The following is a 22,612-nucleotide window of genomic DNA, read 5'->3' on the forward strand; positions in this document are numbered from 1 at the left end:
GACGGTGCAGTTTACAGGTCAGAAGGACGCAAACCAGAGGGATACTGACAAACATAAAAGGGGGCCTGTGTGAATCTAATGAGGTTCAACATTGCAAAGAGTATTGCACTTGGGTCAGAGTAATCACAGATATGTGCACAGACTGGAAGAACTTGTGAGTAGCCCTGCAGAGAAGATTCTGGGGGTTCTGGTGGATGAAAAGCTTAACACAAGCCAGCAGTGTGGTCTTGCAGCTCAGAAGGACAATGGTATCCTAGGCTCCATCAGAAGAGGGGTGGCCAGCAGGGACAAGCAGGTGATTGACTCTCTCTACTCTGCACTCATAAAGCACTATCTGGTGTACTTTATGAAATAAAAAATAAAAATAAAAAAAATAATAATAAAAAAATCTCGGTTTGGGACCTGAATACAGGAAAGATATGAAACTCTTGGGATGGGTCCAGAGGAGGGCCACTAAGATGATGAGAGGTCTGGAACACCTCCCCTGCAAAGGCAGGCTGAGGGAGCTGGGCTTGTTCATCCTGGAAAAGAGAAGGCTGAAAGAAGACCTCATTGCAGCCTGCCAGTATTTAAAAGGAGAGGGGAATCAACTTTTTACTTGGGTAGACAGTGATAAGACAAGGGGGAATGGTTTTAAGCTCAAGGAGAGAAGGTTCAGATTGGATGTCAGGGTGAAGCTCTGAGAGAGTGGCGAGGTGGAATGAACTGCCCAGAGAGGTTGTGGATGCTCCATCCCTGAAGGATGATAAGACTAGGTTGGATTGGGCACTGGGCAATCTGGTCTAGTACCAGATCTGGTGGCCCTGCCTGCGGCAGGTGGCTTGGATGATCTTTGGGGTCCAATCCAACCAAAGCCATTCTATGATTCTATGATTCTATGAAAAGGCAGTGCAGATCCTCCAGAAAAGTCCTACAAAAGGAGGAACAAAACTTCTATCCTCTGACTGCTCAGTCAGGTATAAGAGGAAACATTTCAGAACTCCATATCAACCCCAATACACTCAGCTACCATAGGCAAGGGACTTGTGATAATCTTCTTTGTTTTCTGCTTTGTTTCTGTTATCTACATGTTACAAGCTTGTTGGATTTTAAAAAGAAACCTGTGTCAGTCCTTTAGAAAGACTTCCTGGAAAGGAAATCAGTAGTTATGGTATGAAAGGCATCACATTGTTCTGAAACCAGTGACAGCTGCTGGTTAGAAATCACTACCTGATTAATAATTTGGCAAAAGAGTTAATGTGATAGTAGTGAGTTTTATAACAGTGTACATACTTACTAATAATTCAGAATGGGCTTTCAACAGGCTTTTCAGAAATAGGTGAAGACCAGAGGAAGCTTATAGGAAGCATCAGAGGATTTAACAAATTTAGATGGCTATTCATCATGTTTTAACTTCAAAACAACAACAATAACAAAACACAACAAAAAAGAAAACCACAAGACTTTCTATGGAAACACCTGATTTCTTTATATTGCTTTCACATTTTTATGCTGCAGGAGGACTATAGACAGTCTAAGAAAATACACTCATTGAAAATTATTTCTTGAAGTACAGACTAATTAAAAAAAATAATAAATGAAAGCGAGGATATGTTGATAAATGAAAGTAAATGAATCCCATCATTATTTATAGATTGTGAATGCAGAATATGGTTTTATCCAAAAAGACATGTCAAGCCTTTTGTCCGTAATTTCAAAAACAAAACAGAGAGTGAAGAAAAAAAGAGTAACACATAAGAGGTGAGGTCAGCTCCTTAAAAATAAGGCACTACATCATTACTAGTACAGAGAGCAAACTACATCTTAAGAATGTTTCTGTGTGGAATTTCTGGGTCTCGCAAGAGACTACCTGTTCCCTTTCTGTAATCACTGTCTGCGGCTTGCTGGTCTCACAGAAACTGTAACAAGTATGGAACAATGTAACTGCAGAGTCAATACCTTGAAGATCTCTACTATTCTGTCAGATTTGGCTAGGACTGGGCAGTAAGTTTAAAAATAGCAGGAGAGGAAGACAAAGCAAGAAACACATGCACACAAAGCAGAACAAAGAAAACAGAGTACATTCTGCAGATAAATTAAATATTTATACTATTGATTTCTTTAACAGAAACAAAGAAAACTACAAAAATCCTAAAAAAAAAAAAAAAAATAGTAAGATAAGATATAGAATTTTTTATCTAACTATTTTATGAGGTTTCCCATTCTTACTTTTCTAATGTTTAAAATGCCTCTTCTCCTGCAAATGCTGTGTGAAAGGATTAGGTAAATATCAATGGAGCAATTAAGATTTAAATCTCACAGACACCTGTCCACCTGATCATTGTTGTTCAGAATAAGGAAACTGGTTGCAGCCACTTAAGGAAATGGAGCTATGCCAATGTGTTACTGTTAATGATTCAGTTCAGAATACTTTCTGGTCTTAGATAAGGGAGTAAATCCCACCCTGTTGCAGAAATTGAAAATTCTGCAATGAGATTCAAAGAGTGTAGAATCTTATCTTATAGAACATCGCTGTTACAGAGCACAGCCTTGAAAAATGCTTTGCATTTGTATGAAGAAATAGTGAAACTAGGCTCAATTTTCTTCAGCTTCAGCGGTAGCTGAAGAAGATTGCCCTGGATGCCACATTGATATTTTCATATGAATTCTTGTGGTTACCTCCTTAAAATCACCCCTTGCCTATAATCTGGTTTAGTTTCATAAATGACCCTACTGGTAAGTGCATTCACTGAAACAAGAATGTTAAAACTATTAAATTATTAGGACTACTTGAAAGCTAGAGAATTGAAAGTGAAGAGCAGAAAGACAGGTCTTCTAAAATTTCAATCATTTTAGGAACAGTTTGCTGCGGCATTTTATCAGACAGCAGAATCACACTGGTTATGTCAATTCCAAAAGACATAACACTGAATGTGACTTTATGGTATGGATATTTTCCACTCATGTGTTGCATACACTAACCCTTAGACTTAGCAATACAATTTTATAAGATTAAGATTAATATGGAGAAAGGAATGGGCTTCCTTTCCTGATTTTTACTAAATTGAAATGAATTCTAAAAAGAGTTTCCTAATATAGTTTGTTGTATTTTATTAATTTCACTTAAATCAGAACTCTATGTAGATTAATGATAACATTTTTTCAATCTGCTTCTAATAATCTAGGGATGCTGTAATAATATATGCTATAATTTTTTTTATTTTTATTTTTTCTACAGCAGAAATCACACTGAAACAGAGAAATATCTTTACTATAGTCTTAGGAAAAGATTATTGCAGTGTTAGGAAAAGAGTGGGTTTCATTGACAGTTCGTTACTAATTCTAGTAGGATGTGACATAAGCAATCACATGAAAATAGAGCATTTTCTCCAAGGAAATGCTGAAGAGGGTTAAATAAGTATTAACCTTAATTACTGCTGACTTATTGGCTTACATATTCCAGGCAGGTTCTATTCATCATTCTTTGGGTTTATACTACAGACTAGTGAAACAGAAGATGCAGACAAGTTAAAATGGCAAAACAGAGTAACAAAACACAAAAGTGCCCCACTTTCCTTTAAATCTGATAAAGGCCTTTCAGGAAATTAAACATTGAGACTATTAGATTCAGATAGAAAACAGATGATGTTATGCATAGAAATACTACAGCAGATTCAACGTCTAGCCAGCAGAAACGTGAATAATTAATGAATTATTTCTGAAAAGACCCTTTTATATTTTTAATACTTAATACTTCATAGCTGAGTCAACTGGACAGGATAAAATGAAGGCAACACAAAATATAAGTAGTAGGGTGAATACTTTTCTAGGTATTAGTGCTTTTAGGCCCTCTTTCCCCTTCTTTCATATTACCCTGTCTTCCTACACTGACTACTGATCGCTTACTTTCCTTCTCTCTAAAAAAGTGTACTAATCTTAGAAGTAAACTACACTTCTGACTTTCAGAGTCCCTCAATGTATTACCATTAACACTTTTTCTCCTGGTTTTATCAGTATTCCATATCATGACACCATGCAGCAAGCTGCTAAGAACCATGCTGGAACATGGTGCCAGGAAGCTTCATTTTCTGGCTCTTAGCTACTGATAGTGTCAGTTATTCTTAATGAGATCTGGCTTTCCAAGAGGAAGATACACTGAGAAGAGACAGACTACAGTTCCTAGGAGTCTACAGTACTTCCTACATGATCTCCAGTTCCAGGTGATAGAGGTGAACTAGACTCTTCTTCACATCTGGGCAGTGTGGTCACAGTATGGTCGAAACACCTTTATCTCCCATTTGTTTGATTTGTTTGTTTGTTTGATTTACCTGTAACTCTTTTTTTATATTATTATCTTATATCCTGTTACCATTTGTAGTAAATTCATATTTCTCCCTATCTTAGTTGGGTAATTTTTGTTTTTCTTCTCACCAAAAAAGGGATGGGAGAGTGAAAGGGGCCAGGGAAGTCTTTTCCCCCTTCTTCTCCCCTCCTGTCGTGCATGAAATTACTACACTTACTCAGAGACAATTTCTTCACAAACAGAAGGTTCAAAATTATAGACATAAGTACACAAGCTTCTGCATAGTTAGCTTTCCAATTTTGTCTGACTAATAAATGGAATTTTATATGTCTCATGAAGACATTTTGTGGCTGACATTAACACTATTTAACAAAAGCAATAAAGATTATGTTTTCAGATTTTTACCTACCTGTTATTGGAGAAATCAAATTTACCTGTATGATCTATGAACTCATTCTTAATATCAAGAGTTCAAATTATCATAATTTGTGGCAATTACACCCAGAAACTACACTGAGTATTCAGTTCTTTCTTCATTTCCCCACAGTTTTCCCTCCTTACTTACATTCTTATTGTTTGAATATCAAGGAAAAAAATACAAACAGTAAAGAATGGAATGTCTCTTATTGGATTCCATTAATTAAATGTTTTTACACATTCCTAATAGTAAGTATATGTTTTAAATATAGTCTGAAGAGATCACACATCCATTTCTCTTGTGCAGATGGTAGGTGATATATTTTCAAGTCATTTGACAGCTAGAGCCATTTTCTTTACAAAGTAACTGAAAGTAGACTTTTTAAATTGTATATAATTTAAGTAAATGAATAATAAAATGAATAATACAATCATGTTTTAATTTCATAATTATTTATCTATAGCATCATTTGGTTATGGAAGGAGAATAATCATGTAAATTCTTGAACTACTTTTGCGTTTCAATAGATTGAAAAATATTCTCTGTGCATGTGGAGCAAACCTTGAAGTTCAAGATATTTACATAAAGTTAAATTCACTGAAACACTTAATGAAATGTAATAGAAATTCTTACAAACAAATTTTAGTGTGCAAAAGGACAGAAAAATAAACAATGTAATAAGTGTTAAATGCACTGAAAAAGCATTTGTTTGACTAAATGTTGGTTGCTATCTTATGACAACATTTCGGACATTAATTAATATAGTAAATTAAACCTAACATTACACTAATTCACTAATTTTGTAATGTACTGTACCTTTCTTTCATTCATATCATCATTTTGGTATTCATATTCGCCCTAGGAAAAGAAAATGTAAAGTAAAAACAGTATATTCAATAATAGATTGCTCAGCTGCTAGTACAGTGTAGATTTTACTTTTAAGTCACAGTCTGAACCATATTTTACAAAGGTTTTAATGCTAGAACTGCACACTAAAGAAATAGAATATATTTTCATTGTCACAGGAAATAATCTTTAAAGTCTATGTACGTAGGTCACTCCAAAAGTAATGCCTCCTATTTATTTCCATGGAAACTACAAAATATACAAAGAGCGCAATAACATCATTTGATAGAGCAAATTATCAGCTGCAAAACACTGCTTTTAAATATAGTCACCACAACTAGCTATGCTTTTTTTCCAGCAGTGAACAAGAGCCTGAATACCACATTTATAATAATCGGCATGGCCATCTGTAATGTGGCTTGTCTTTCATCTTATTGTCACTGCTGAAACACACCACCCACCTTCTCACTGTGCTAACATCTACTACTTTATCTCCATTAAATGCTTAGCTGGTGTCAATGAATGCCAATGGGTGCAATTTTTTCTATATGGAGGAATTCAGTTCCATTTCATTGCTTCTTATATACTTCCATGTTAGATATCATTTTGTCAGATTGGCCCTCTTCTGCCTACTGCCATAAGGCAAAAAAATTTAATGGAATATTGGAAGCAGTGTTCAATCTCTATTGCCATACCACTAACATCTGCCTCTGATGCAGTGGGCCAACATAATAAAACAGGAGGCATTGATTTTGGAACATCCTTAATGCTATTGAGTGATATCATGAGAGAACTAAATTTTTAATGGGATATACATACATCATGAAGTGGGTATGCAGCTTCATAAACGTTGTTTGCTATTAATGTGCTAATACCTAAAATAAATAAATAAATAAAGCAGAGAAGATTATTGATTTCATTTGATGACATCACATAAAAGACTGAGACATTTTACTGAAAATGATCAAAATCATGTAGATAAGTATCTACTAACACAGAAGTATAGAAGTATCCAGCTATGGTAAATATTTTCATAGAAAAGTTCATTTCTATATGTGCTTTTTCTTGAGTGAACTAGTATGATATAAAAACAGTTTTGATTACTTTATCATCCTGATATAAAAGAAGTATGTGACTGAGAAGGAGAATATCTGGGAAGCCCTTTCAGAAGCCAGATAATGATCAGAATCGTGGATCCCTACTGATACACAAACACATAAAAAATACATTTACAAAAGTTTGTGAGTAAGAAACTCCTGCTCTCCATTGACTAACATTACACTGTGTTTATTTTTTGTGGAACCAAATACTAGTGTTTCTGTCCTTCCTCTTATAAATAAGATCATCCTTCTGAGTTTGAAACAACTCATCTTTGCAGGAGTTATATCAATCAATTCTCATCTAATCCATGGTTATGGTGGAAAGCTGCATGTTTCACGGCAAGAAGTGCTGACTTCTAAAGATTGCAATAAAGAAGTCTGATAAAAAAAAAAACAGCAAGATTTAAGGACACAGCAGTATCACAGAGAACCCTTATTAATAAGGGTTTCAGCAAATGCATTCCTACCTAATGATTACATCATCCAAAGACCACTACAGGCTCTCAAGAGTTAGAACTTTTACAGTTATTCTGTTTCCAGTATTTGGAAGTGAACACAATTCCTCCATAAAATGTCAGTTAAGATTAGCAGTTTATTTCAGACCTATATGCTTCAGTGTCCAACAGAAAGTAATCAGAACATTTGTCCTTAGGAGAAAACAAATGGTAGTCAAATTATACAACATTCTGAAATATTTTGGCAAAACCCTTGGCAGACACCCTAGATGGGCATTAGCAATACATTTCTCCCTTGGCACATGCAAAATATCCTTATCCCTACATGCACTAAGATAGAAAGGAAATATTAATGTTTGGATCATATCAATTCCTCTATTGAAAGCATTCTGCTTTTGGAAAGCTGGTAGCAGTTCATAGTTATGCTAGAAACAAATATATGTATAGTGTATAACATCGTAGAAATAGAATCAAAATCAGCCCTACACAGCTGCAAAAATCAACAAGCAAATGTATTTGAAGTGTCATTTTCCTCCCACCACATGATGATTCATGAAAACCAAATATTGTTCAAACACTTCCAATATCATCATCCTACTTCCTATGCAAAATAAGTAACAAAATCCTAGGAAAACAGAATAAAGCCCTGCCTTAGGTCCCAGCAAGGGGAAGAAAGTAAGCAGGCTTCCAAACTGACAGAGGGAAAACTTGTGCAGGAAGAGAGGGTCTGGACCCTTGGCCCTACTCAGGGCAGAAGGAGAAGCCTCCCTGTGCCCCTGAAGTCTCCCTAACCAACAGACATGAAGCTCTGGAGATGGAAAGAGAAGAGGGTATGGACAGTGGTTCAGAACCACAAAAAGGGCCACTATGATAGCTCCCCATAAGGGTCTCCCAAAAACAGATGTTTAATGATTTAATTTCGGCTGGAGTCCAATTTGCTAAGATTGACCCCCAGCCCAACCATGTCCTTCTCCAGCTTTGGAGACAAGTAAAGGACAATCAAAAATTTCAGAGCTGCCCTAAGAAACCAAGGGTAAGGGTTATAGAGAGAATACCAACGACAACATGGAACCTAAAAGATTTCATAGTTCCTAATTAAAAAAAAAAAAAAAAAAAGCCACCTCAGATGTCTCAGGCCACAATGCCTGAGCCATTGGAAGCAAAACAATTGGGCATAGCACAATTCATGGTGTGATGAGAGATGTTAGTCCCCCTAGGGCCTCCAAATGGGACTGGAGGCCCTATGTAGAATTGAAGTTTATTGGTCCCGAAAAAATATTCATAGAGTTATGGCATTAGTGGACACTGGAGCAGAAACATCAATTATCTACAGAGATCCAAACAAATCTGATGGAGACAGAGTGATGATTGGTGGTTTTGGGGGACAGACTGTTCCTGTCACCCAAACGTGGTTAAAATTGGGGGTTGGCGTCTTGCACCTCAGGAGTATAAGGTGTCTATTGCCCCAGTTCAGGAATACATTCTGGGCATAGATATTCTATGGGGTCTTGCTCTCCAAACAACTGTGGGAGACTTCAGACTTCAGCAGAGATGTATTAGTATCCAGGTAGTGAAGGCAATATTAAGAGGCCAAGCGAAACATGGGCTTATTTGCCTGCCGAAACCGTGCCAGATTACTAAAGTAAGGCAGTATAGAATCCTGGGTGGGCAAGATGAAATATCGAGAACGGTGCAGGAAATAGAAAAGGTGGGCATTATAAGACCTGCACACAGCCCATATAACTTCCTCATACGGCCAGTGCGAAAGTCGGATGGCACGTGGAGAATGACAGTGGATTACAGGGAATTAAATAAGGTCACACCACCTATTCATGCAGCCATACCCAATATTTCTTCCCTAATGGACACATCAAGTAGGGACATAAAAACCTACTTGCAGTTAAAAAATCTTGATGAAGGGGTTGTTCAGAGCAGCCAAGGGGCAGAACTGCAAGCCGTGTGGATGGTTATAACCAAGGAACCTGGTGATGATCCTGAATATCTGTACAGATAGTTGGGCTGCGTACCAGGGGCTCACTATATGGATTACACAGTGGGCCACCCAGGAATAGACTATCCATGCCCGACCAATCTGAGGCAAGGATATGCGGTTAGACTTGTGGAATACAGTCAGACACAGGACTATGTGTCTACCATGTTTCTGGTCATCAACCCCTACAGTCACCAGGAAACAATGAAGCTGACACGCTGGTGCGAATTCAATGGATTGAGAATTCACCATCTGAGAGCTTTGCCCACTGGTTACATCAGAAGCTATGGCATGCAGGGCAGAAGACAATGTGGGCAGCTGCTAAAGCATGGGGACTGCCCATACAGCTACCGGACATCATCCAGGCATGCTGGGATTGCACGGTTGCTCTAAGATGAGACCGAGATCATTGCCTGAAACAACAGCCCATCTTGCTAGAGGACACAACCCTCTCCAGCAGGTTGATTACACTGAGCCCATTCCTCAGTCTGAGGGAGTGAGATACGCCCTGACCTGCGTTAACACTGCCAGTGGGCTACTGCAGGCCTATCCAGTACTGAAAGCAAACCAGGCATATACCATCAAGGTACTCACTAAACTGATGTCTGCCTACAAGACACCAAGTCATCCAGAGCAACCAAGGGGCTCATTTTCCTGGTGCAACTAAAGCCATACAGTGCTGGGCAGAAGAAAATAACATTGAATGGTGATTCTACCTGCCACATAATCCAACGGGGGCAGGCCTCATTGAATGTTATAACGGTATTCTTAAGGCTGCCCTGAAGACAGACTCCCAGTCCCTGCAGGGATGTATTAAAAGACTGTATGAAACCTTGCAGGACCTGAATGAAAGACCCTGAGATGGCAGACCCAGTACCCTGAGAATGTTGCAGACAACATGGGTCTTAGGATCCAAATTATGGGCACTGATCATCAGGTAAGACCCCAGATTGGTAATGGAAATAATATTCTGCTCCCTGACCCTGAGAATTTAGATCCAGATACCCATAGAGTAAAGACCTTGGAAGGTGAAGGTAGGACCCAAGTGGTGTGGCCTATTTGCGCCTTGGGGGAGATTATTGGAGGCTGAAGGCTCAGTATTACATAGGTACATAGGTCTACTGATATTGTGGTCAACAGTCCAATCTTCATCGCTAAAGGGACCTCCATCATGTCCCTATGGCAGATCAGGACACCCCTTTTGGTGCCTGATACATTTATGCAGCCTCAGACATCCGTCCAGAAGGTGTGGTACAGGCAGCCAGGACATGCCCCAGTACAAGCTGAAGTGTTAACCCAAGATAGAAATACGGCCTGTATCTTGCCCTGGAGACCAGACCTTCCCCTCCTGGTACCTCTGAAACATCTGTATTAATCCCCATGAGTCTTTGAGCCTTCAGGATCACTGGAAGTAACAAAATGCCAACAGAGCGTTCCAGTGCTACTGTCATGTGCAACACCCAGTGATGGTCTGGAATATAGGATGGACCTGCACCTCACGACTGCACGCCTCCAGTAACATCACTGAGCACTGGCCCATAAAAGAATATGAATGTTCACCAATCATCACTCATCTTGAATCTTACCAACACGCATCAAGATGGAAACTGTGTAAGTGTTGCAATATAACGGATCTCTGTATTAGGAAAAGCTTAGCCTTTAGTCAACCTGATCATCGGTTCACGGCATGAAGGGGTGGAGTGCATGGGAACTGCTGAATTACAGCCTGAACCTCTGATTAATCACCTGAGGCAAGCAATGAGTTAGCCACAGGAGCACAGGTGAAGACAATTCACCTTTGCTGCCAGAAGGGTTGGATCCTGGCTCCACCTCTCCCAGACCCATTTAAGAGCTGACTACCAATGGGAAAGAATCTCTTTTGGAGATCCCTCCTCAGAGTTTTATAGTGAGCCCAGGACACAGGTAAGCATTCTGTCTATTATTTGTTATTATAACCAGCTTAGCCAAACTCTTTGATTTATTTCATATTTATAACATCTTTATATTCATTGATTATACACATTGTGACAAGAACTACTGATTCCATATTGTAGTTGAAATTAACATGTTCAGTCACTGTTCATGCTGTTATGTCATGGCTGAATTATCAGATCTTTTTAATTACTTTGTGACAAGAACTACTGGTTCAATATTGTAATTGAAGTATGTGAATGTGTGAATCACTGTTCATGCTGAAGGGGTGGAGTGTAGGGGAACTGTTACATCATGACACATACTGATGATTGAATACCTGCTGAAGGGGGTGGCTAGCCTGGAAGGATCAGCTGCATGCAGTTTACTTGCCCTTTCCCTGTAACTGTAAGGGGTGGATCCAGGGTCCTGGGCTTATTTAAGGGTTAGCCTCTGAAGGAAGAATGTCTTTTGACAAATGTCACTTCCTGAGAAGGAGAGTCTTCAGTCAGAGAATCTCATCACCAGCTGAATTGGTCATCTTTGTATAAATTATTATTGGTTTCCCAATGATACTTTGGTATCATGAAGAACTTCTAGAATCAGTTTTGCTGCTTCCTAGGACCACTACTACCACTATTAACTAGTAATAGCTAGTAACTAGGATGACTAGGAACACTACTAATGCCCTCCCTAAGCTGGGCCACAAAGATAATAGACTTCCCTGTGAGTAAACCTGACAGCACAATGAGCCCTCTGTTCCTCTCAGAAGGGAGTCTCTTATGACAAGTACCCTGCTTTTATTCTTGGCAAAGGCAGTCTTAAGATACTGATGTATAAAACCCTCTGGAAGGACATTCTTCAGCATCCTCATTTACCTGTTTTTTTACAAATATTCATTGAGATACTTAAGCAATTCCTTTTAAAAGGACATTCATGGTTATCTTCCCTTCTTACCCATGCTGTTTCTGGTCTTTGTAGAAGTGCGCTTCAAAATCTCATATACCTATGAAAAAGAATAATAGTGATATAACTTAAAAATTGTCTTTTAAAATTATCTTCCTCACAGAGGAGGCAATAAAATGAAACTTCAGGAATTAGTAACTTCTGTTGCAGTTACTAGTTAAAACCTAACAGTGATATAACAATTCATACCATTTGATTTTCTGACAGTAATGTAGAGGCTGTGTTCTGCTGTGTCACAGTCTTATAAAACCATTAGAAGTGTAAGGAGTTCAGGTATAATGAGCGTTTTAAACTACAGAAAAATCACAAGATAGTCCAACTTTAAGAAAAAAAAAAAAAGTCAGATTTGGAGGTATAACATTAAGCTACATATAGAAGTAATCAGGATATGTACTGTTATACACTGTATATACACTGTATCTATGAAGCCAAAGTGTATATGGAAAACATAGTATGCTGGAGAGGAGTTGCATAGCATCCATAAAGAGAAATCCTGCCTTGATATCCCTCTGGAGACTAAACAGAACATCAGGAACATGATAAAAGGTTTCTCATCAAAGACTACCAAAGCAAGTAAATTACTATAGGACTGTAGAGGAGACACTTTCATGGAAGAGGATCTGACTAAACAGCAATAAGTAAGACTTAATGACAACTTTTAACAATAGTCTCGAGTCAGCAGTACATCCTTCCACAGTATCTACTCTCACCAAACTATATGGACTACTGTGTAGCTTCAGCAGAGCATTTCTTACATATATACGCTTACACTCATATTACACTTAACTGCTTAGTGCTTTATAGGAAAAGAGAAATGAATAAAATGATGGTATTTCAAAGTAGTCAACACTATTAAATCTCATTCCATGCAAGAAGTTACTTTTGCTTACTTACTAGTCGACTGCGGGTAGCATTGTCAAAAAATGTGTCTTTATCTCTGATGTTATACCTGAAAAATGTTAAGAGAAAAAAAAAAAAACAATCAGGTATGTTTTCAGAAGTGAATGAAACAATATACAAGATTTTGATTTAGGATGAACTCACAAACCACAGCAAGTAAGATAAAGAAATGTTTTAAGGAAATGAAGATGAAACTGCACGATATATTGTGCCCCATCATTCAGAATTCTACTGGGACTGCAGTAACAGTGGGCACAAAAGGTACATAAATATTAACTAAAGTAAAATGCCTTTCTTTTAAGGAGAATGTTTGTTGTTTAGACAAACTGACATTTCAGTCTTTGTAAAATAGTCTCAACCCTATGCAATTATGTGACATTCTAACTTGCCTAATCTATATATATATGCTTATTATTCTTCTGCAGTCAATGTTTCACTTGCTTTAAAAATAACACTTCCACTGGAATCATCATTTGTTAAATTAGCCTTCCCAATTTATTCCCCTAGTTTACTTTTGGTGTATTTTGCATTAATAAAAGTTTTCAAAGAGGACACAATAAATGATATGTTTTATTTTTCACTTAATTTGTTTTTTCACACATAAGCCCAAGGAAAAACATGAGGGGAAAAAAAAAGGGGGGGGTGAGGGGGGTGAGATATATAACATCCAGATATATTATTCTGAGTGAAAGAGAAAGTGTCAAGAATTTCTTATCTTCATATTGCTAGCCAAACTTTAATTATGTAGTCACTCTGGATAAAAACAAACTCCTATTTATTTCCATGGAAGCTACAATAAATTTAAAAAAGCACAAAGACACTATTTGATAGAATTAATTCTTAAATACAAAATGCTATTTTTCAACATAGTCACTGCCATTAACTATGTATTTTTGCCAGCAATGAAGAAGAGCCTGCATGCAGCACTTGTAAAAAAATCTATTTGGCTGCCCTGAACGCGTTTTCTGTTTTATGTTGCTGCTGCCTCTGCTGAAACACACTACTCATCACCTCACTGTGCTGGCATATACTGTTTCATCTCCATAAATGTTCAGCAAGTGTCAATAGATTTAATTTTTTCCACAAGGAGGAATTCATTTTCACACTTCTGTTTCATACACACCTACACGACAGACAGTATTTTGTCAGACTGCACTGTCTGTCTTATGGCAACAAAATGTAATGGAATATTGTTGGGAAATTTCAACCTTTACTTCCATACCACTAATATCTGCTTCTGATTCTGTGGGCCAACATAATAATAATAATAATAGGAGGTATTACTCTTGGGAGAGGTCTCATACTACAATAAATCTTGCAAGAGGAAATATATTACCAAATTTCCATATAATCTTTCTTGTCTCAAAACAAGCAGTAATATTACTATCCTGTTAACCACAAATTTATTGCTATGTTTCTACAGTTCATTATAAGAACATAGTTAATTTATTTTTGCACTGCTTTAAGTGCCTTACCTAGCAGAAAGAAGAACATTGACAAAATTCTTTTCAACTTAGATTTCTCTTAATCCTCTGAAACTGATGTCAGTGTTAATGCGCATTTTCATAGAAATCCCAGAAATGGTGCAATCTTAACAAATTTCTGTTTTTTGATTGAAAATCTCTTATGTCATTTTTCCTAGTTTTATTCATTGCTCTTTACAGTTTAAGGTACTCACAAATACATTTTTTCTCTGGAAAATGGATAAGACAGGCTTTTCATCCTGGTATCTTCTTGTGGCACTTGGGGTTGCAGAGGTTCAGACAATTTGCACCATATTTCACTTAACTTTTTGATTATTCCCTCTTCTTTTTTGATTTCGTACATCTGAGTAAGTAAAATGTCTCATATGAACATGACTTCCAAAAAAAACCCCACCATATATAATAACCTACATATATAATTCTATATTTAAAATAAGCACCTTAACATAAATTCTAATGTAAGAGCAAGCACCTGAATTTGCCAAGGTTTCAGTTCCAGAGACATAAGCTTCTTGCAGAAGAAAACTGATAGCACAAGAAAAACCTTTACTAACTCTCCTCAGCTAGAAGCTGCAAGGGTATGATAGAAAGATAGAGCAATGATTTTGACTTTGTAACTGCAACTGGAAATAGAGAGGCAGACAAAGCAAGAAAGAATTTTAATCACTGTCAATGATACTACCAAGAATAAATGCTATTTTTGGATAATAATTGCTAGTTTTGTCTAATGGCTGTATAATAAACAAATATTAAGATGGTATAATTACAAAATACACAAGAGAGTTTGGCAAAGCAGATTATGATAACAAAAAGAGAACAGATAGAAAGCTTACCCCTATCCTGGGCTCATTTGCAAAACTCCAGCAGAGCAGATCTCAGAAGAGATCCCTCCCTACTGGTAGCTAGCTCTTCAATAGGTCTAGGAGGGGTGGAGCCAGGCAGCACAGGTGAATTGCCTTCACCTGTTCTTCTCTGGCTGACTCATTGCTTGCCTCAGATGATCAATCAGAGGTTCAGGCCGTGACTCAGCAGTTCTCATACATGGCACCCACATACACCTACCATTAAAAGTGAGGATGCCTGGCTTGTGGCTTTATGGCAATTCCTTAATTAAGCATCTTAAGTCTCCATAATGTTTAGATAGTCTGATCCTCTACCTTTAGCACATTCTCAAGTTTTTTCAAGGACTGCAGTTAGGATCCTTGGAAACTTAGACATTCTTTAACTTACAGTATTTTGGGGAATTTATTTTCTTGTTTGAGGTTGTTACGCATCTAATAATATTTGGTGCATCTAATTTGCTCCAGTGTGGTGAATTCTCATTCATCAAAAGTAACAGTTGTAACGGTTCAGTCCTGTACAGAAGTTACACATATAGCTGAATTTTCTCAGACAGCACCAGAATGTCATTTGTCCTGAAAGATGTTTTAAAATTGAATGTTTCAAAGTAGTTCTTTGCAACCAACTTATTATGTTTAAAGATGAATGCTTTCCACTGAAAATCCTTTATTTATGATTTTACTTGTTTGGATAAATAAAAATAACATCACAGAAAAAAATTTTGTGCTTTTAAAATAAAAGAAAGAAATGCTTTTCCTTTTGTTGTTAATGGCTGATTTTTTGTTTTTTCATTTTTTATTGCTAAATCTTTGAAATACAAGGTTTCAGTTTTTCAAAGCAGGTCTTTTCCCACTGACTGTCATCTCCTGACTGTCTTTGCAAAAATTTTAAGACAGTAACAGAATTTTCATGCCATGCTTGCTCTATTTAGCTGGTAATATTCAATTTCTGCAACTGAGAAAAAAACAAGTATAAAAGCAGAAAGGACAACTTATAGTAGCTGTCCAAAGCCTATTCATTTTCAGAGGCTGACTATAAGTAAACTGTTGAGGGAGACTGTGTTTAATCTTACTCTTACAATAAAGAATATGCAAGACTATCTTGGCCAAATCCCTAACAGTGACGGACAGTAGTACTCTAAGGTGTGGGCATCTTTTACTGGGTGAGAACAACTGTTAAATAAAAACCAAAACACTACAGACATGCCTTCACTATCATAACATACTGCACCTCACCTTTGAAGAAAGTTCCTTGGCAAAATTCTGAATAGCTATTGCCTTCTAAACTGCAAATCCCTCCTCAAAACTCTCCTCTGTTGTCACTCTACAAAACATGGTCTACCAGCGAGCTGCCTCTGGGGCCTTTGAAATCCGCTCAGAAATTCCCTTCTTAAATTCAACTCTGAAAACTAAATCATCACAAAATAGTAAAATGAAAGAATAAGTATTACATGTCATTTGGAGTGATTTAGAATAGTGTACCTCTAAGAGCTTCAAAACATTTGTGTTTCTGATCATTCTTCCTTCAGACATAAAACTAGTTTTTATAAAATGGAAGATATTTACCTTTTTAGTGGGCATTTTTATTTTAAGGAGTTCTGCTTCTCGGCTAAGTACTTGCCAAGTTGCATGAATACGAACAAAGTTCAGTCCTTGGCTTTTATTCTGAAATATGTGTGAAAATAACAAATTTCAATATTATCGAACAGAATACAGTAATCAGGTTTCAAGATGGCCTATCTAACTAAATCTTGCAACAAAGAGCAATCATAATGAATAACCAACTTCCATTACAACAAGGATTAAATGTGACTTTCTCTTTAAAAGCCAAACCATCTCATGCGTGGGTGTCCAACCATTTGGCTTGCTAGGTCCACCATGAAAGAAGAGGAGCTGTCTTTGACCACAGGTAAAATATATAACATAGTTAATGTATATAAGTAAAAATGTTTATTATGTATATTTTAATTAAAACATTAAAAAGTGAGCAATGCATAGAACTACTGAGACATCTGACATTTTTGTGAAACTAATGCATCAGTATTGTTGCAGTGGAAGTGACTGCAATTCTTATTGCTCATCAGAGATTTCTGATGAAATTTTTTTCTTCCTGTACATCCTTGAAAATAGTTGTTCACAAATGTATATACTGAAAAAAATTGTAATGATTGAATGAGTAAGGTGTAACTGTGAAGCGAGGGATTTTTTTCTCTGTTGACATAGGTATCTGGTAAAGTATGATAGAAGTATAATAGAGAGACAAAATAAAATTTTTTGAGTTGAATATCTAATTGCAACTCTATACGTTCACTTTGAAAATTTACAGGCAATATATGTCAACTGAGAGAGGAGTTGCAAATATACAGAAAAAATTATTATTTTGGCAATCTTGAAACCTGTTGTCAAAACCATTCATCAAAACAGAAAGCGAGCCATTTTTTTTGCTGTTCACAAGACTGTGTTTAATCAATATATCAAAATACATAAAAACTATTTGTCATAATTTGAGTTAACACTGCACATTCTGTGTCCTGGTTTCTCTCCAGTCACTGCTGGTTGCACACCAATGGTTTAGTTGTTGCTGAGGGACAGGTGCATGCTCAGGGTGTACTCAGGATATGCCAGGCTTCTTGGTAGGGAAGAGGCACTGCCATGACAGGGGGTTGGCCACAGTACAAGGTGTCCCATGGGCTGCAGGTTGGGCGTGTCTGATCTTTGGCTCTAAAAGCCAAATCTTCTAGTGCCCTGAAAGACATAAAACTGCCTGCCTACTCTGCAACTGTATGTGCACCACAAAGATGCAAGGTTTTGGGAATCATCTGGATTTGGGTATCATCTGAACCAGAAATCCCTGGCTATAGGTTCCATACACAAGATATTTTGAAAGTTACATGGTTTCATTAGAGCACTTTTGTGCCCATCTGAACAAGCAAAGACAAAACATTTCTTCTGCTCTGCACTTGACTTCAAGCAAATTGTTCTTATCCTATTATTTCTTGTACTCCTAATCAGACAATGAATTGATCTTGTTCATTAAATCACAAAACCTGTTCCAAATCACTGTTTCAATGCTCCATCACACTTACCATACACAAGATCTTCCACATGTTAGTATGGGACTTTGTATGCTCAAGTTTTAGCCATTACTACTTGTCCTATTGCTACACACCACTAAGAAGAGATCTTGGCCTCATCCATCTGTCTCCCACCTCCTTTTTGGTGTTTATAAACATTTCTCACATCCCCTCTCAGTCTTTTTTTCCCAGGCTGAATTGACCCAGGTTACTCAGCCTTTCCTTGTAAGGGAGATGCTCAGGGCCTTAATCATCTTTTGGCCCTCCACTGGACTCCTTCTAGGAGACCTCTGTATTTTTTGAAATGGGAAGTCCAGAATTGGACACAGTGGTCTGAACATGTCCTCACCAGGACAGAGTAGAGGGGTAGGATACCCTTTCTTGACCTGCTGGCCATGCTCTTTTTAATGCACCCCAGGATACAATTGGCCTGCTTGGCCAGAAAAACTCACTGTTAGCTCATGGCCAATCCACTGCCCACCAGGACCCCCCAGAACTTTCTCTGCAAAGCTCCTCTCCAGCAAGTCATCCACTAACCCATACTGATGGATGCGGTTATTCCTCACCAGGGGCAAGACTCTACACCTGCTCTTGTCAAATATCACTAGGTTCCTCTCTGCCCAAATCTCCAGTCTATCCAGGTCTTGTTGAAAGGTAGCACAGCCATCAGGTGTGTCAGACAATCCTCCCATCTTTGTATCATCAGCAACTTGCTGAGGGTAGACTCTACCCCTTCATCCAGATCGTTGATGAAGATGTTGAACAAAACTGGACCCAGAACTGACTCTTTGGGCAATACCTCTAGTTACAGGCCAGCTCTACACCATTCCATATCCATACTCTACACCATTGATGACAATCCTCCTAGCTCTGTTAGTCAGCTAGTTCTCAATCCACCTCAGCATTCACTCATTTATTCCACATTATCTAAGTTTCGTAACATGGATGTTGTGGCAGACATTGTCAAACACGTTCCTGAAGTCAAAGTACACAACATCCATTACTCTCCTCTCATCTCTTAACTGATGATGACATCATAGAAGGCTACAGGATTGATCAAATATGATTTCCACTTGATGAATCCATGTTGACTACTCCTGATTACCTTATTTAATTCCTATATCTTGGGGATAGCATCCAGAATAAGCTGTTTCATCACCATCTCTGGGACAGAGGCTGACTGGCCTGTAGTTTCTCAGCTCATCCTTCTTGCCCTTTTTGAAGGCTGGTGTGACATTGGCTGTCCTTCATTCTTCAGGCACCTCTCCCGTTTTCCATGACCTTCCAAAGATGATAGAGTGTGGTTTGGCAATCACTTCTGCCAGCTCTCTCAGCACTTGTGGCTGCATCCTATATGGGCCCTTGGATCTTTGTGCCTTGAGTTTGCCTATAGATAATCTCTGTCCGGATCTTCCTTGATCAAGAGGAAGTCTTCCTTTCCCCAGATTTTCTCCCTTTACAGGGTTTGGAATTCCTGAGGGGCAGTCTTGCACAAAAGGCTGAAGCAAAGAAGGCATTCAGTGACTGCCTTCTAATTGTCTTCTCTTACCAGAGCAGCCAACTTATTCTGCAACTGGCCCACATTTTTCCTAGTCTTCCTTTTACTGTCAATATACTTACTTAAATAAACCTTTCTTGCTGACTTTGACCTCCCTCACCAGATTTAATTCGAAGTGGGCCTTGGCCTTCCTTGTGGTATGCCCCGACAAATTTGTTATGTTCCTCCCATGTGGCCAGACCCTTCTTCCAGATTCCATTGGCTTTCTTCTTCTAATTGAGTTTTTCCGCTTCTTTGCTTATCCACGCGTGTCTCCTGACACCTTTGCTTCATTTCTTGCTCTTAGGTATGCATCTATCTTGAGTTCGGAAGAAGCGGTGCTTCAGTGTCAACCAACTCTCTTGGACCCCTTTAGTATCTAGTGCTCTAAACCACAGCATACCTCCAAATGTACAAGTTGAAAAGGTCAACATTTGTTCTCCTGAACTCTAGGGTTGTAATTGTACTTACTGCGTTGTTTCTTCCATGCAGGATTCCACTATCTCATGGTTGCTACATCCAAGGCTGTCCTCAACATTCACATCCCCAACTAATCTTTTCTTATCAGCATTCCAGTCATGCATTTTAAAACTACTTATTAGTCTTTTCTGATACTTAAAATAATACAACAGTACCAAAATCAGATTTACATTGTAGTCAAATCTTTTTATGAAACAGTGGGAATTAAGAATTAATTACAAAGAGAATAATAAATTAGTATTAAATAGACACAGTATTAAAGAGAATTACTAATCAATTTAACATAAACTACAGCTAATTTGTAGTAGAATGAACAGCTGTCTTTCATAAAACCAGTCAGCAGGTCTTCATGATAACTTGTATCTGTCCTGCCAGGAAGTGAGTCTGGTGATTCTAATAGAGCATTATGAAGGAAGATGTGGAAATTATCAACAAATCACACTTGGACCATGGAACATATTTTTCTGTGAAGAAGCTTGCTATTTGGTGACATTACATGACACAACTCCTATACATAAGCATATATTTTCCAGGAAACCACTTGTGATCTGTGGCTCACAGGTGGAAAATAAACTGGAGTCCCTTGTGGTGATAGCTGTGACCTACACTGTCACCATGGTGTTTTCAAATACCTAGTGCAACAGATCCATTTAAAATTAAGTCCAGTCCTCTAGTGAGCAAAATTAGCTAAGTGAAAACAAGCTTTGCCAAGTCTGTGGCAAAGCTGAGCTGTTTCTTAAAGACAGCATTTTAAAATAAGAGGGTGCAAGAGGAGAACAAGCTCTGTACAGAAATCGTTGAGAAATGAGCTGTTATAACGTACTAAGTTCTCATGTATGTGGATTAGCAGATGCCTTGGGCTTTTTGACTTTGCGTAGACCTGTGGCTGATTATAACTGATAAACAAGAGAAAAGGATGATGGACTGCCTTCACATAGATCAAAGAAAGATACACTGAGGAATGGCAGGATTGATACAGGTATTGGAGCTGAATGTGAAATGGCAGCTGGAGACATATTAGTATAAATGGAGAATCTTGGACAGAGCAGTCCTGTGGCAAGAGTACTAAGGAAGGCTGATGTGAAGATATAGTAACAAATACTCAGAGGCCTGAGACAGGTGAGCAGGTCAAGCAGTGCGCACTGACCTGTGAAACCTGAACAGTAACATTGCATATAGGTTAAACACTATTGAGTCAACTCACAGAGACCAGTGACAAACAGATAAGCTTGCCAGTTTGTATTTATCTGTTCTGCAAAAACTTGACAGTATGTCTTCAAAATGCAGGCTACCACAAAGATATTCCTGGGTCCTACAGTGCAGAGTGTGAGCAAATAAATGATTCAGTAGCCTTCCAATGGCCTTCAAAAGGGACAAGATCTTTAGGAACCTATTTATCATGATTTCCTAAAAGGGTCCCGTGGCAGTTGAAAGTACCAGTGTTAAAAAACAGACAAAAAATGATTATTTAAAGTCTTAAATTGTATGCAGTATGAGAACTGGAAAAACTGTGAATGTCAACAGCTTTCAAAACAGTCAATGGAAAAAAAGTCATTTGCAAAAAAGTGAGAACAACAGCAAATGAGAAAGAAAATTATAGAAAAAATCACACACAAATTCAGAAAAACTGAATATGACTTTTAGAAACTGTACTAGAATTTAAACTTTTCTTCACAGAATTATAAAAGATAAGTAGTTCTTCACATACTATGACTAGTTTTAGTGGGAGCAGAGTCTACACTCTGATTTCAAGAAATGTAACCATAGAATCTGAAATCCTATGCTTTTCACTCATTTGGAAGGGATTAGAGGAAAATAACAGTTGTTAGAGCTAGCACTTCAGAAGTGTCAGATTGGAATATATATATCATAAATACTGCTGTATTTTAGATACTAAATATTTTATATATATTTTAATACATTACAATTTACAATTTACATTTTGTGTACTGCGATATGTGATATATTACAGAATGAAAAAAAATACAATCATACATAATTATATATACTATATACTATAATATTATGAACTGTGATGTAAATGTTGTTCACTAGATAAGTTTATATTTATCTATATACAAGTATTCTGTACATGTAGTATATGCACAGGCATATTGATTGAAATTTTTCTGTCTCACAGAAAAAATGATATTATTTCCTATTTTTCTCCACCAACATAAACAAAATAGGCTGTGGGCTGTGTCCTGTCAGAAGCGTGAAGGATAGAGCAGAGAGCACGGCTAGTGGCAGAAATGCACTTGGCACCGCCGGAGCAGACATGCTGTAGGGAAAGCAACATGGCCGTCATCACAGAGCCCGCTGGCACTAAC

General features: G+C 37.7%; 1 protein-coding gene across 1 annotated transcript in view; it reads right to left on the reverse strand.

Annotated features, from left to right (window-relative positions):
• ANO2 (anoctamin 2) overlaps window positions 1–22,612 on the reverse strand; it is a 160,916-nt gene that overhangs the window by 120,978 nt on the left and 17,326 nt on the right. The window contains exons 4-9 of the mRNA XM_042889949.1: window positions 16,758–16,856; window positions 14,547–14,695; window positions 12,863–12,917; window positions 11,960–12,008; window positions 6,366–6,421; window positions 5,517–5,558 (exon numbers count right to left, since the gene is read on the reverse strand). Coding sequence (XP_042745883.1) covers window positions 5,517–5,558; window positions 6,366–6,421; window positions 11,960–12,008; window positions 12,863–12,917; window positions 14,547–14,695; window positions 16,758–16,856 — 450 coding nt within the window. The remainder of the gene's footprint in view (window positions 1–5,516; window positions 5,559–6,365; window positions 6,422–11,959; window positions 12,009–12,862; window positions 12,918–14,546; window positions 14,696–16,757; window positions 16,857–22,612) is intronic.

This window comes from Lagopus leucura, unplaced genomic scaffold, assembly GCF_019238085.1.
Source record: "Lagopus leucura isolate 7727_CA_CO unplaced genomic scaffold, USGS_WTPT01 Super-Scaffold_100159, whole genome shotgun sequence".
Lineage (NCBI taxonomy): Eukaryota > Metazoa > Chordata > Aves > Galliformes > Phasianidae > Lagopus > Lagopus leucura.